This window comes from Bison bison, unplaced genomic scaffold (genome assembly GCF_000754665.1).
Source record: "Bison bison bison isolate TAMUID 2011002044 unplaced genomic scaffold, Bison_UMD1.0 scf7180017864136, whole genome shotgun sequence".
NCBI classification, from domain to species: Eukaryota; Metazoa; Chordata; class Mammalia; order Artiodactyla; family Bovidae; genus Bison; species Bison bison.
The window spans coordinates 4050281-4064658 of record NW_011494708.1 but is presented as its reverse complement, the minus strand read 5'-3'; the positions used below and the strand labels follow the sequence as shown (position 1 = coordinate 4064658).

The window sequence follows — 14378 nt, the reverse complement described above, 5'->3', positions numbered from 1 at the left end:
GAGGCAGTCTGAGCATGGGTTGGAAAAGAATTTCCAGACACAGGGCATTTCAGGAAGGAGGGACTTTATTGAGAACAAAGAGCAGAGATAAAGCGGGCACTGCAAGCGCAGTAGGCCAACAACTCCTGACAGGCCAGGGAGAGTTGACCTTTTGTGGGTTAATAGCCGATTTGTAGAGCCTCAAGACAAAGAAAATTCCTGCTTGACGGTTGGCATTAGGTGACTGGTTGGGGCTCCATAGAGTGTTTACTGGAGTGGGTGGGCATCTTTGCTTAGTTGGGAGTCAGGAAGCTTGTTAGTGACTATCAGGGGGTTTTGGGCGAGGTTACAAAGGGGCCCAGTCAGCTTCGGAGGTGTCCTTGATTATGGGCTCTGCTTCTGTGGCCTCGGTGCAAGGCCTCACACCTGTGGCTTTAGGGCAGGACTCAACAGAAGGAAGGGAGGGAGGGAAGAAGGGATGGAGGAAGGAAGAACTTGCTCCAAGTTGGGCTCCATTTCAGTTCAGGGCTTCCCAGGTGGCACTAGTGGTAAACAACCCACCTGCCAATGCAGGAGACTTAAGAAATGCCAGTTCGATCCCTGGGTCAAGAAGATCCCTTGGAGGAGGAAATGGCAACCCACTCCAGTGTTCTTGCCTGGAAACTTCCTTGGGCAGAGGAGCTTGGTGGGCTTCAGTCCATGGGGTTGCAAAGAGTTGGAGAGCTGAAGTGACTCAGCACGCACACACGCATCCTCCTCGTTCAGGGCAGGTGGACACCATCCCTTGGCTCCTCTGCTCTTGGACCCACAGCAGAGGTTCCCTGCAGCGGCTGAAGCCACAGCTGATGGGCCTCAGGAACCTCCGGAGGAAGCACCTGCTATGGATGGTGATGTCTGCCCAGTTAAAGCAGCCGAAGCAGTCAGCTGCTGAGAAAAGGAGCGTGATGAAATTCAGCTGTACCCAGGGCTCAAAATCTGAATATCTGCCCCTCCCCAAATCAGGACAGTACTGCTCTGGGTCCCTCCTAGTGGGCAGGGTCCATATCAGTCTGCAGACTGAGAAGATTCAGCCAACAGGAACCAAGGCAGGAAAGGGAGGCAGAGACAGGGGTTCTGGCTCCAGATAGGCTACAGGACATAGAATAATGAAGAAAACTGAACACTTCAGGAAGAGGCACAAGGACGGGGCCACTGGTCCATGAGGGGGATTCCACCACTCGTTCTCACCAGCAAACCATGGGGCCACTCTGAGTCAAATCTTTGTGTATAAAAGAAAAATAATAGGGACTGCCCTGGTGGTACAGTGGATAAGAATCTGCCTGCCAATGCAGGGGATGCGGGTTTGATCCCTGGTTGGGGAAGATCCCGCATGCCACGGAGCAACTAAGCCCATGCACCACAATTGCTGAGCTCGCATGCCCTAGAGCCTGTGCTCTGCAAGAGAGGCGACCACCATGAGAAGCCCACTCACCACAACAGAGAGCAGCCCCGGCTCACCGCAACTAGAGAAAGCCAGCATACAGCAATGAAGATGCAGCGCAGCCAAAAAAATAAAAGGAAAAATCATAATAATCGTTTTCATTATCTATGGTTTACTGAACACTTTTTGTGTGTCAGGCACTGTCCTGAGGCAATCAATCTTTATAACAAGTATCTGGGAAGTCATTTGGTCCCCCTCTGACAGAAAGAAATGAGTCTCGGGTTAGGAAACCTGCCCAGCATTTGCCAGCGGGTAACTAGTGAAGCCAGGACTTGATCTGGTGTCTGTCTCTCCTGTTAATAACTGCTAACAGCTTCTCCAATATTCCTCGCATTTCTAGTTCTTGTGACTAAGTGCCTCCAACATGAGCTGTTCGTGGTTTCAAAGAAAAGAGGTATCGGTCTCTTCCCAGCCCCGCACCCCAAGCCTGGGTGGTAAAAATGCCCATCGGTTCATCCATGTTCGGCCGGGAATCTGCCACGATAGAACACATAGGACTGTCAGCTGAGAAAGCTGTCAAAGCACGAGGGACCCCTAAAGGGTCTCGATCAGGTCTCAGCTCAGCTAAGCAGCTGTGAGCAACAAAGAGCCTCTGCTGTCACCTGCTGTCCCAAAGGTCTCAGCAGAGGACACCACGTGTACGAAGGGGCTGGAGGAGCTTGCCTGCACCACAAAGCCTCACAGAAAGCCCAGAGCCCTGGCCAGGCCCCCATCTCTAACCCCATCTCCCACCATTGGCCCCTCATTCATTCCTGCTTCTAACTATTCCCCAAATAGGCCAAGTTCATTCCCACACAGGGCCTTTGCTCTTGCTGTGACCTCTGCCCAAAAGACTGCTCCTCCTGCCTAGAAGCAGCTTTCCCCAGTTGTCACAAGCCTTCCTGCTCCTTGTCATCCAGCTCTCCAATCTTGGTCCCCTCCTGCGAGAGACCCCATCTAAATGAGCAACAGCCCCCCACAACCCATCATCCCTCTCCAGTATACCTTCCTGCTTGACTTCCTCTGTGGTGCTTTACACATCTGAAATGATCTTGTTCGTTATTTGCTTATGTGTTTAGAGAAGTACCTGGCAAGCGGTAGGCTCTCAATGAACATGTGCTGAATGAATGGACGAATGCGTAAATGAATGAATGGAAAATCTTACTAAGTGTTTTCTATATTAAGGATCCGAGCACCTACAGTCAGGGCACCCCCTCCTTTCAGTTACCAGGGGCAGAGACCACAAGAAATAGCCCTGTGGTTGGCAACAACTTAACAACCAGCCAGCAGTTATATCCACACACATTGCTGGGCATGGTTCCAAAGCTAAAAGGCACTAATTGCTTTTATATAAGGAGGCAGAAACACAGTCCCTCCGTGTCCTTTAGTCCTGATGCTCTGCATGTCGGTGTCTGTTGCCGTGTTAGTAGCTCCTGTCTCACACAGCCTGTTTGAGCTTTATTCTGCCTATGTCTGGGATGGTGACAGGTTCCTATACAGAGGAGAGAGGTACTGTGTCCCTGTATGTGTGTGTCCACGTGTGTGTGCATGTGTGCGGAAAAGCAGCGACGCTCTGGGAAGGGTTAACTCGCAGTCAGGCTGCCTGTGCTCAGGGCCCTACGGCTGGCCCAGGAATGGGGTGGGCCTGGAAGGTGGAGCGGGCTTGGCTCGCATCAGCTGCTCTTTCCAAGACAGGAGTGCAAATGCCTGCCCAGCTGGCCTGAGCGTGCTGAACTCCAGTCGCCTTTAAGAATGGCCGCAGGAGCCCACACCTGGCAATCACGCCCCCTACCCCCCTGCCTCTCCACAGCAGGTTGCATTTAGGAGACTCTCCGGTCAGTCATTAGAGGAATGAGCCGAGAGTGAGCCGTTCACCAGCTTGCCAACACTTGGTGGAAAGCAGCAGGCAAGCATGGATGTGGTTGACAGCCTTCTCATGAATGAAAGCAACCTGACTCCCCACTGTGAACTGGGGATCGAAAATGAGACGCTTTTCTGCTTGGATCAGCCCCATCCTTCCAAAGGTAGGTGTCAGAGGCTGTTATCTGAATTCAGAAAACCTTAAGTTTGTGGGAAAAATCAGCAAAGGCAAGGCTGACTGTGAAAACAGAACACAGTCCTCGTGAGACGAGGCTGGATAAAGTCATCTGCTCAGAAGTTTGGATAAGAGATCTAAAAGCAGAACTGAGTCCAGTGCTCTTATTGTTCCCCATGGGAGAGTTGGGATTAATGTACAGGACTTGGGGGGCACAAAAGCAGTGGGAGGAGGAGCTGAAGTGGAGCCAGAGGGAGTACAAGTGTAAAAGCTGGAACTTACCAGCATCACAGAAAAGGTGCTGTCACAATCTAGCTGTCGGCTTTCCTTGGGGGAAATCGGTGTGAAGAAGTGATTAAATTGAAAAAATGCTTAGCAGCTAGGAAAGAAAGCAAATCACTGGAGGAGCTTTGTTCTTAAGAAAAAGTGGTTCCCCCAGTGAGTGATCCTTTAACAGACCAGCCTTTCAGCAGCACTGAATCACTCCATGCTCTCCTCGCTTTGTTTCTGCAAAATATCTAAGTATGGGGAGAGCTGGGTTCGGTGATGCACACCCCTGAAAATACCAACCGGCAGGAAATAAGCGTCCACTTGGTGTGCTGGGTTTTAACATTCTGCCCTCATCACCTGCATCGCTCCGTCTTGTCCGGGTTCCTCCTTGCAGAGTGGCAGCCGGCCGTGCAGATTCTCTTATACTCCTTGATATTCCTGCTCAGCGTGCTGGGAAACACGCTGGTCATTACAGTGCTGATTAGGAACAAGAGAATGAGAACAGTCACCAACATTTTCCTCCTCTCCCTGGCTGTCAGCGATCTCATGCTTTGTCTCTTCTGCATGCCATTCAACCTCATCCCCAACCTGCTCAAGGATTTCATCTTCGGAAGCGCTGTTTGCAAGACCACCACCTACTTCATGGGTGAGTTGCTGCTGGTGCCTATTTCTGGAGTTTCGCCCTAAATCAGTGAAACTCAGTCCCAGACCTTCCCTAACCCCTGACAGCCTCCACAGAGAAGCCCTGATGGGTGTACAGAACAAAACATCTGACTGTATGGGGCTGGGTACAAGGACAGAGGAGCTGGCTTTATGGGAGGGTCAGTCCTCGTAACACCCCAGAAGTCACTCCCCAGTCAGGGGACCAGTTCCTCAAAGTGGAATAAGTTGGTAAGAAACTACAGAAGACACTGGTTTTGCTTGCTTCTGTTAGAAAGACAGACAGATTCAAGGTGATCTGTGCCTTCCTGGAAGTCATTGATTGTACTCAGCTCTACCCAACCCAAGGTGTGGTTTTGGGGTGGCCAGGCTGCTGGAAGAGGGCTTTTTCTGCTGCCATTCCAGCTCTTATCGGGAACAGGATTATTCAAAATCCAGTTTCACCAGAGGTCTAGATTCCCTTCTCAGGATTCACTTTCGAGCCTGTTTTCACAGAGGCTGGGACCATCTTAGGCAGAGAGAGAGAGAGAACCTCTGCCACTAGACAACAAGTTGAATTTGCTCCCAGTGCCTGGGTGGATAAGCTGACCCTGATTGACTGAGATATGCAGCTCACTGCCTTTGCCAATCAGAATGATGGTGATGATGAAAAATCATAAAAGCTAATGTCTTTGAGTACATTTTTTTTTTTGAGTACCAGATGTTCTACTAATTGCTTTAAGTTTTTACTTCCATGATCATATTTTATCTCACAACCACTCTATGAAGTATACACAGTTATTCTTCCGTCTCACTGAGAGGGGAACAGAGGCATAGAGAGGTTAATATTGTGCCCAAGGACACACAGGTGGTAAGCCACAGAGCTGACTTGAACCCCAACTGGTGGCCACTACAATGGTGAGTGAATACACAGCCTTGTTTGCCAACTGCTGTGGCTCATCTGAGGCTGAAACGAGACATTTCTCTTGGTCCCCTCTGCCTGCCAAAACGCCTCATCCCTTGCCCATTCTGAGAGCTGGTTGGGGGAGGAAGAGAAGAGGCAGGAAATGAAGAAGGAGTTGGTTGTTCTGACCTAAGCCCTGCAAAATATGCAGAGCTGAGCTGCCTAGGGCAGCTATCAGTGACCAGAAAGCTTTAAAAGCCTTTATTTCTTCCAATTGAGGAAGTAGGATCCAGCGCTGACAAAACGGTGATGAATGACTGATCTACATGCCATGGACAAATAACCGAGAAAGTGTCAATCTGGGTCCAAGTACTCTAAAAAAAAAAAAATGGACTCACAAATGAAAAGGATCGTTGTTAAACAATGACGCAATAATAATAACCAACATTTCACAGTGCCTCAGGCTTTCAAGGCCTGTCTGTATATACCCTACGGTAATATTTAATCATTTTAACCAGGGTTTATGAAAGGAGATTAAAAATGAGTGTTGTGTAGTTACACAACATAAATATGCTAAATGCCACAGAGTTGTTCACTTTAAAATGATTACTTTTGTGTTATATGAATTTTACCTCAATAAAAAAAATGTTTTAAAATAGCTGGGGTCTGAGCTAGGAGCCTTAACACTCTTTCTGAAAATACCTAGTACAGACTGTTCTAGAAAATGAAAAGCAAGATAATTCTAAAAGTGTTTGCAATACCATAATGGTTTTGTTGGATTTCTGATTCCAGTCATTTCAATTCTTCCCTTAATTCCGTGTTCTTAACAGTTAACACGCATTAAATTCCTAATACATAGCCAAAAGGGCTTCCCAGGTGGCTCAATGGGCAAAGAAACTGCCTGCAATGCAGGAGACACAGCAGACGGAGGCTTGATCCCTGGGTTGGGAACATCCCCTGGAGGAGGGCATGGCAATTCACTGCAGTATTCTTGCCTGGAGAATCCCATGGTCAGAGGAGCCTTCCAGGCTACAGTCCATAGAGTCCCAAAGAGTCAAACACGACTGAAGTGACTGAGCACACATGCACATAGCCAAAAAAAAAAAAAGTGCTTACCTGATGATGGGTTTATAATTACCCATTATAAGGCTGAGCACCGAAGAATTGATACTTTTGAACTGTGGTGTTAGAGAAGATTCTTAAGAGTCCTTTGGACTGCAAGGTGAGCAAACCAGTCAATCCTAAAGGAAATCAATCCTAGATATTCATTGGAAAGACTGACACTGAAGCTGATGCTCCAAAACTTTGGTCACCTGATGTGAAGAGCTGACTCAGACTCTGATGCTGGGAAAGATTGAAGGCAGGAGGAGAAGGGGGGCAACAGTGGATGAGATGGTTGGATGGCATCACTGACTCAATGGACATGAGTTTGTGCAAGCTCCAGGAGATGGTGAAGAACAGGGAAGCCTGGTGTGCTGCAGAGTTGGACATGACTAAGAGAGTGAATAATAATAGGTTTCACTCTGAGAAGTTTGGGGCTATATTCTCTAATCCAAATGTTATCAACTCCTTAGGGTAAATTCCTATAAAACAGCAAATCCTATCTCAGAACCTGAGTTCTTAGCTATGGTTTTGGGGTTCTAGATTCCTTTAAGTCACTGAGGAACACTATGGATATTTTCCCTAGAAAAAGAATATTTTTATACATAGTTTCACAAAAGGCCCCAGGCTAAGAACTTCTCCCAAATTAAGATTGGGATTGATTTGAAGGTTTAAGAAATCAGGGTAAGAGATAAGAGAAGAATCAGCTGAATTTATGGATGAAGAATTAAAGGGAATTTTACAGGGATAAGACATTATAATCACTATATATGCACACAAAATACAAAAATTAAGTTTTCTGACTATGCTGTAAGTATATCCTTTTGTTGTTGTTGAGTTGCTCAGTCATGTCTGACTCTTGTGATCCCATGGACTGCAGCACACCAGGCTTCTCTGTCCTTCACTGACTCCTGGAGTTTGCTCAACTCAAGTCCATTGATTCAGTGATGCCATCCAACCATCTCATCCTCTGTCATCCCCTTCTCCTGCCCTCGATTTTCCCCAGCATCAGGGTCTTTTCCAATGAGTCAGCTCTTTGCATCAGGTCAAAAGCGCCAAAATAGTGGCGCTTCAGCTTCAGCATCAGTCCTTCCAATGAATATTCAGGGTTGATTTCCTTTTAGATGAGGTGTTTTGATGTCTTTCTCACTGGTGATAAATGTTTGATGAATGTTCCTTCTACAAAACACAGAAAAGCAAAAAGAATTAGAAAGAAGACCCCATTCCTCCTACCCCGAGAAAAACATTAGTTACAATATGGGGATTTTCCCCTTCATCTTTTTTCATTAGGTATTTTTTCAACACTCCATTTTGAAATTTAGAATGTTTCACTCAAAAACAGTCTGTGTACTAGACATTTTCAGGAAGAGTCTTAATGCTCCCATCTCAGACCCCACTGAATTTTTGGAGTCACTGTCCTTGAGAATATTGGATTAAAAGGTCAACTTTATGCACATCATGCTCAAAACTAAAGCTGTTCTACAGGTCACTCAGAAACCTCTTCTGTGGGGTAGGAACATAGTTCATCCACTTGGTTATTAATTAATGAGCACCTCCAGCCTAAGAAGGAGCTAGGTCGTAATCAAAGTTCAATAAACTTATCTAAAATACATTGGCAATACAATGTATTTGCAAATACATTGCTCAAACTGCCTCAAATCCTTTTGGGAACAAAGCTGGGAATAAATCATTTTTTAAAAATATACGTACACAGTATTTCTTTACCTTCTGAGTATTTTCCTTTACTATCTATCAAACCTGTGCAGATCAGGTAAGCTTAAGCTCATGTGCAAATAAACTTTGGATTTTAAAGCCAACGTAAGCAGCTTCTTTGTTCCTTTCCCAGGCACCTCTGTGAGTGTCTCCACCTTTAATCTGGTCGCCATATCACTGGAGAGATATGGTGCAATTTGCAAACCCTTACAGTCCCGAGTCTGGCAGACGAAGTCCCATGCTTTAAAGGTGATTGCCGCTACCTGGTGCCTCTCCTTCACCATCATGACTCCATACCCAATTTATAGCAACTTGGTGCCTTTTACCAAAAATAACAACCAGACTGCAAATATGTGCCGCTTTCTACTACCAAGTGATGTCATGCAGCAGTCCTGGTAAGGCCGCCTGGGTTTATTTGTTTACTATAACTTGATAGAATTTTTCAGTTTTAATAAAAACTGGAATGTGTTGTCCAGTGTCTGTGGGATCAGTTTCCTGGAGACTTTTTGAGAAGACTTGTCTTAACCTCTTTCTAGAATGATAGAATAGAGTGAACACTTTGAATGTTGTATTTGAAATGCCATTTGCGACCCCATGGACTGTAGCCTACCAGGCTCCTCCATCCATTGGAGTTTCCAGGCAAGAATACTGGAGTGGGCTACCATTTCCGTCTCCAAGATATCTTCCTGACCCAGGGTTTGAACCCAGGTCTCCCAGGTTGTAGGCAGATGCTTTACCGTCTGAGCCACCAGGGAAGTCTCTGAAATGCCATACCTGTATTAAAATCAACTAATCCTCTCAAAACCTCATAGGGTGGGTACTATTACTGTCCCTATTTTACAAATGAAGAAACTGAGACCTGGAGAAGTTAAGTTGCTCAAGTTCCCAAACCTAGAGGAGACAACAGAGTGTCTGGGCTTAACCACTATGCAGTGTGCTTCAGGATAGTCTAGTGAGGATCTTGGCTGAGACAGTGGAAGAGCTCTGATTTTCCAAAAACTGGAGATAGAACTGAGGAGTCCAAAACCCCAAATCCCATGTGATTTTTCTTAGAGCAGAGTTGCAGCAGTGGTACTTACACAGAACACTTTACTAGAAATACAAATGCAAAGTTGTGCTACCTGTTTCTTTGCTCACTAGCAGGTGATGTTGGACAAGTTTATATAACTTCCTTGACGTTCAAGTTCTTTACACAGATTTAAGAATAAAGATACCTTTTTTATCTACATCACTAGATGGATGTGAGATTCAAATGAGAGAATGTTTACGAAAACATCATTAGACATATTCAAAAAGGCTACACAAGTGCAGGGCATTATGTTTACTAATTCCCAGCATGTTTTAGAAGCCGAGGGCTAGACATTCAAAAATGGCTCAAAACCAAGATAATTTCTGCCTTCTTTGCCTTCCTTTTTTTCATTTCAACCAAGACACACACATACTCAAAGAATTACGTTGCAAATGAGGGACATTTCCAAGACTTGAAAAGAAATCTTATCAAAACATGTCCAATTGAAATGAGAAATGGCTCAGCCACTGTGAGCCTCTGACAATTTTATGGCCTAATTGTGTAACCTTACACATGCCAGACTGCAAAAGTGATTTAGGGGCCAGACTCAAGAAGAAGGAGGCTGCAGTTCTTCAGGAATCAAACATGTTTAGAGAAAGCATAACTCTGGCCCGCCAGGCACTAGAATGAGTTTGCCACTGTGCCTAATGGGTTGAAACAGCCAGAATACTTTATTTTGCAAAATCAAGGTTTTCCAGCATTGCTACCTATGCACTTGGTGATTCTGGTGCTATAAAGTCAACAAATGGTATTAATCTATTGTGATGCTTAAGAGCATAACGTCTAGAATCATATTGCTTGAGTTCAGATCCCATCTTTGCCACTAGCTGTTATGACTTTGGACAAATTATTTATTCTGCCTGTTTCCTTATCTGTAAAATGGGTGTTAGGTTAATAGTACCTACTTCAAAAATTATTATGGGGATTAAATACAGTAATATATGTACCATATTGAAATTAATTTAACAAGTCATCAATGAATATAAATTCTTATAATTTTATTATTATTATTTCAGTAACAGCTTTATTGAGGTATTCAAATACTCTCATTGGCTTGTTTTTTTTTAAGCTCTCAGTAGTTTTAAATGTACACTTGTTTCAGGCACAGACTTACACCAAACTTCTCCAATTTAACTAGTCCTTCATAAGAGACTTTATCTGGGAGAAAAGAAGTAACATTTTCTAATGACTGAACTTCCAGACATGGAATTTCCAAAGATATTAAATACTAGTAATTAATGTGTTTGCTCCAACTCATTAAAATGGAGATGAACCCTGTTTATTCCATCTCATCTTAGTTTGAAATGCTGGTTGCTGGTTATTGGATTGCTTTTTATTTTATTAGGCACACATTCCTGTTACTCATCCTCTTTCTTATTCCTGGAATTGTGATGATGGTGGCATATGGATTAATCTCTTTGGAACTTTACCAAGGAATAAAATTTGATGCTAGCCAGAAGAAGTCTGCCCGAGGTAACTATCTTTTATCTGTTGGTTTATGCCAAAAGATTACACAAGCCTTGTTTTCTATAACTTAGATATACCCAGAGTATATACTTTTGAAAATACTTTTCAAAAGTATTTCAAAATAAGTATTTCAAAACATTTTTCAAAAGTATTCTTAGGAGACTCTGTGTCGTAACACATGGTCAGGAGACCCAGTGACTCTGTTTCCTGTAGAATGAAGAAATTATTTCTCCCAAAAGGGTACTAAATGGAATAAAATGAGATAATATACCCATTGCCCAATTACAAGCTCAGGGCCCATAGGTCCAGGGTCTCTGTGATGTCGTATTCAAATGGACCCCCTCTGCAAACAAAGCAAATTGTCATTTCAGGTGCCATCCTCTCTTCCCCCCTTCACTCCCACCCTTCACTCCCGATATAGCTGCCATGGAACCTCACATCTCCTCCCTCTTCCCTTTTTTAATGTTGGGACCTGCACGTTCTTTTTTTTTTTTTTTTTTGGCTGTGCTGGGTCTTCACTGCTGCGCAGGCTTTTCGCCAGTTGCGGAGGGCAGGGGCTACTCTCCAGTTGCTACTCTCCAGTGTGTGGGCTTCTCACCGTGGTGGCTTCTCTTGTTGCGGAGGATGGGCTCCAGGGCTCTAGGTCTTCAGCAGTTGCAGCACATGGGCTCTGTCCTTGCGCTCCTGGATTCTAGAGCACAGGATCAATAGTTGTAGTGCACAGGCTTAGTTGCCCTGCAGCATGTGGGATCTTCCCTGATCAGGGATCACACTCATGTCTCCTGCATTGGTAGGTGGATTCTTTACCACTGAACCACCAGGGAAGCCCACCCCCGATCCCTCCCTTTCATTACAGCCCACTCTTCACTGGAACTTACCCCACACCTTTGTTGACATCACTCACCACCCCTCTCACTCCATCCTTCTGCTCAGCTGTTTACCACATATACACCTAGGGTCTTGCCTGGCTTTTGTTGATTTTTGCTCATTATGCAGTAAAAGCAATCTGGAGGTTTCCCAAGCAAGCAGAAAACTCCCCGCCTTGAGGAGCTGGAAGAAGAGTGTGAATACTCATTCTTTAACAAATTTTTATCCTTATAGTCTACACACATAAAATATTATTTTACTATTTTAAATTATGCACATTTTATACTACACATTTTTTTATTAGTTATAAGTAGCACTTCATTTGAGTAGTATAGATCAATACCTACCCATATTAGTGCAGGCCCAAGGTGGCCTGTCAAGTAATACAGTTCAAGTGTGGTTTAGCCCCTGGATGGAGGGTGCAGGGATCCCGTGCCCTCTGTCTGGCATGACCCATCCCCAAAAGTAAGTGACGTGGCTTGCCCACCCAGAAAGGAAACGGAGCTCGGCCAGCAGCGGCAGGTACGCGGACAGCGCCGGGTGCTGCCTGCAGCGGCCCAAGCACCCAAGGAAGCTGGAGCTGCGCCAGCTGTCCACCGGCAGCGCCGGCCGGGCCGACCGCATCAGGAGCAGCAGCCCCGCGGCCAGCCTCATGGCCAAGAAGCGCGTCATCCGCATGCTCATGGTCATCGTGGTCCTCTTCTTCCTGTGCTGGATGCCCATCTTCAGCGCCAACGCCTGGAGGGCCTTTGACACCGCCTCTGCCGAGCGCCGCCTCTCGGGGACCCCCATCGCCTTTATCCTCCTGCTGTCCTACACCTCGTCCTGCGTCAACCCCATCATCTACTGCTTCATGAACAAGAGGTTCCGCCTCGGCTTCCTGGCCACATTCCCCTGCTGCCCCAACCCCGGTCCCCCAGGAGCACGAGGCGAGGTGGGGGACGAGGTGGAGAGCGGCACCACGCGGGCGTCTCTGTCTAAATGCTCCTACAGCCACGGGAGCGCCTCTGCGCCGCCCCCGTGAGCGGTGCCCCGGCCGGCTGCCTGCCGGGCGGGAAGCATGGAGGCAGGGACCGAGGGAGGCAGCAGAGAGGGAGGGAAAGAAGGCAGCAGGAGGAGGAGGAGGGGGCTGGAAGTGAAGGAGGGCACCGGTCCCAGTGAGAACCATTCCTCGTCTGCCTGGCACCCTTCACCTGGGTTCCAGGGGAACACTCCGAGGGTGGGGCCGTGACTGGGGCCCCAGGCGGGACGACTTCAGTAACATTCACCATCAGAAAACCTCAGCAGGCCAATGACAGGAGTTCACCAGGGCTCCTGCTGCACAGGTAATTGCTAAGCACATGTTCAAACGGGATTTGGACCCTACTGAGCTTTAGAAGGTTCTAGAACATCCAAGGCGGGCTCTTAACTCCTCTTAGTGACACCCTTCTGTGTTCTGCTGCTTCAGAATTGTGGAGGCTGCTTTGCGCCTGAGGAGTCCATCCCTCTTTCAGGAACATTCTGTAACCACCCACCTCACCATGACCACAGACGGGAACCGGAAGCAAACCCTCTTCTGGCCATTTTCTGTAGTAAGAAAACAGCCTGACCTGTTCTTCAGGTCAGTCAAGGACATTCAGAGACATCAGGTGATGTCATCATCAGAACAGCAAATGAAACATTGTCTAAAGGATGGAATTTGGAACTTATATTTCTGAGAAGAGTATGTAGCCAGTAACTGCCTTAGCATAAGGGATGTTGAATGCCAGGAGGCGCCAAGAAATAGTTTTCTAATGTAATAATATATATTGCTTAACTCCACCTTTTCATGGTGATATTAAACCCCATGGCTGCTTTGCCTCAACTTCATTTCTCATACTCATCCTCCTTTCTGCAAAGACCTCCAAGTCCAAAGGAGAGCTGTAATGTGTACCTGGCCAAGCTGGAAACTCGGGGAGTTGGGCCCAGAATAAAAACTGGCATACTTGGACTCAACTAACAGATAGTCAAAGCTGTCTATGCCTTTAGATACAATCTATGTGTTTGTTAATACTTGTGGTAATTTTATGTGTATGTGAAACATGAACAGAGCAGTATGCTCTTTACATATAAGTATACTCTTTGGTGTGTTTAAAAAAAAGAATAGTGGATGGAGGTTGCAATTGACAAAGTATTATCATTCTACATTCCTGTACCACAGTTGGAGTTTCATGTGAACTCTTTTTCTTCGAAAAATTGGTGTTGAAATTTCTCTTCTCCAGTGTAGAAATCCCAACTTAATATAAGATATGAGCTATACACTTAGATACCAGGAAGTGCATTTCTAAAACTGCATGTGTCAATCCAATCTAACAGCCTCTTTCCTTCCCTCCCTTTGTTTCCCTTCCTCCCTCTCTCTGTCTCTGTCTGTCTGTCTGTCTCTCACTCTCTCTTTCATAGTTTTCATGCTTCCAAGCATCTGAGAGGTGAGCTTTTCTTTTTCCTGTTTGTGGGGGTCCATGACCACCCATTGATCTATACCTGACAGACACTCTTTGTGGTGCACAAGGGCTAGTGATTTTTCTATTATCAAAAAAAAAAAAGAAATCTATATTGGGCGGGTGGTACAGAGAGTGGCAGGAAGTGATCACAAATAGGGGAAGGGATGTGGTATATCTAACAAGATGTGAGTGTTGCCTTTGTTGTGTTTTTGCCAAACAGGGTAGAGAGGATAGTGTGCTTAACAGAAGAAATTATTGAGGATGTGAACATTTTTTATAGGGGACTTTCCAAGCCAGATGTTAATTTTTCTGCTTCTCAGATGGCAATCTTATTTTCATCTCTGTCAAGAATTTCAAGGTGAAAATTCAACTGACTAAAACGTGCACTGCTAAAATAGTAATGATAAAAGGTGTAA

The 14378-nt window shown here is 45.7% G+C and overlaps 1 protein-coding gene across 2 annotated transcripts; it reads left to right on the top strand.

Moving 5' to 3' along the window:
- The first annotated feature begins 2817 nt into the window (after nucleotides 1–2817).
- CCKAR (cholecystokinin A receptor) lies at nucleotides 2818–14064 on the top strand. 2 transcript variants are annotated; one of them, XM_010839933.1, is made up of 8 exons: nucleotides 2818–2947; nucleotides 3249–3462; nucleotides 4138–4389; nucleotides 8234–8495; nucleotides 10515–10642; nucleotides 11995–12367; nucleotides 12951–13103; nucleotides 13382–14064. In XM_010839933.1, the coding sequence occupies exons 2-8, from the start codon at nucleotides 3351–3353 to the stop codon at nucleotides 13479–13481; spliced, it is 1380 nt and encodes a 459-aa protein (XP_010838235.1). In that variant the 5' UTR covers nucleotides 2818–2947; nucleotides 3249–3350; the 3' UTR covers nucleotides 13482–14064. The 2 variants fall into 2 exon arrangements, with proteins under 2 accessions (XP_010838235.1, XP_010838236.1); XM_010839934.1 differs by lacking the exon at nucleotides 2818–2947 and having other exon boundaries at nucleotides 3351–3462; nucleotides 12951–13074; nucleotides 13382–13408.
- The last annotated feature ends 314 nt before the right edge of the window (nucleotides 14065–14378 follow it).

What these genes read in the sequence shown, in the direction of transcription:
- CCKAR (XM_010839933.1), top strand. Translation starts at nt 3,351, where the DNA reads ATGGATGTGGTTGACAGCCTTCTCATGAATGAAAGCAACCTGACTCCC. An exon ending in TACTGCTTCATGAACAAGAG is followed by an intron (nt 12,368 to 12,950) that starts GTTCCGCCTCGG and finishes CTGCTGCTTCAG; the next exon opens with AATTGTGGAGGCTGCTTTGC. An exon ending in CAGCCTGACCTGTTCTTCAG is followed by an intron (nt 13,104 to 13,381) that starts GTCAGTCAAGGA and finishes CTTTCTGCAAAG; the next exon opens with ACCTCCAAGTCCAAAGGAGA.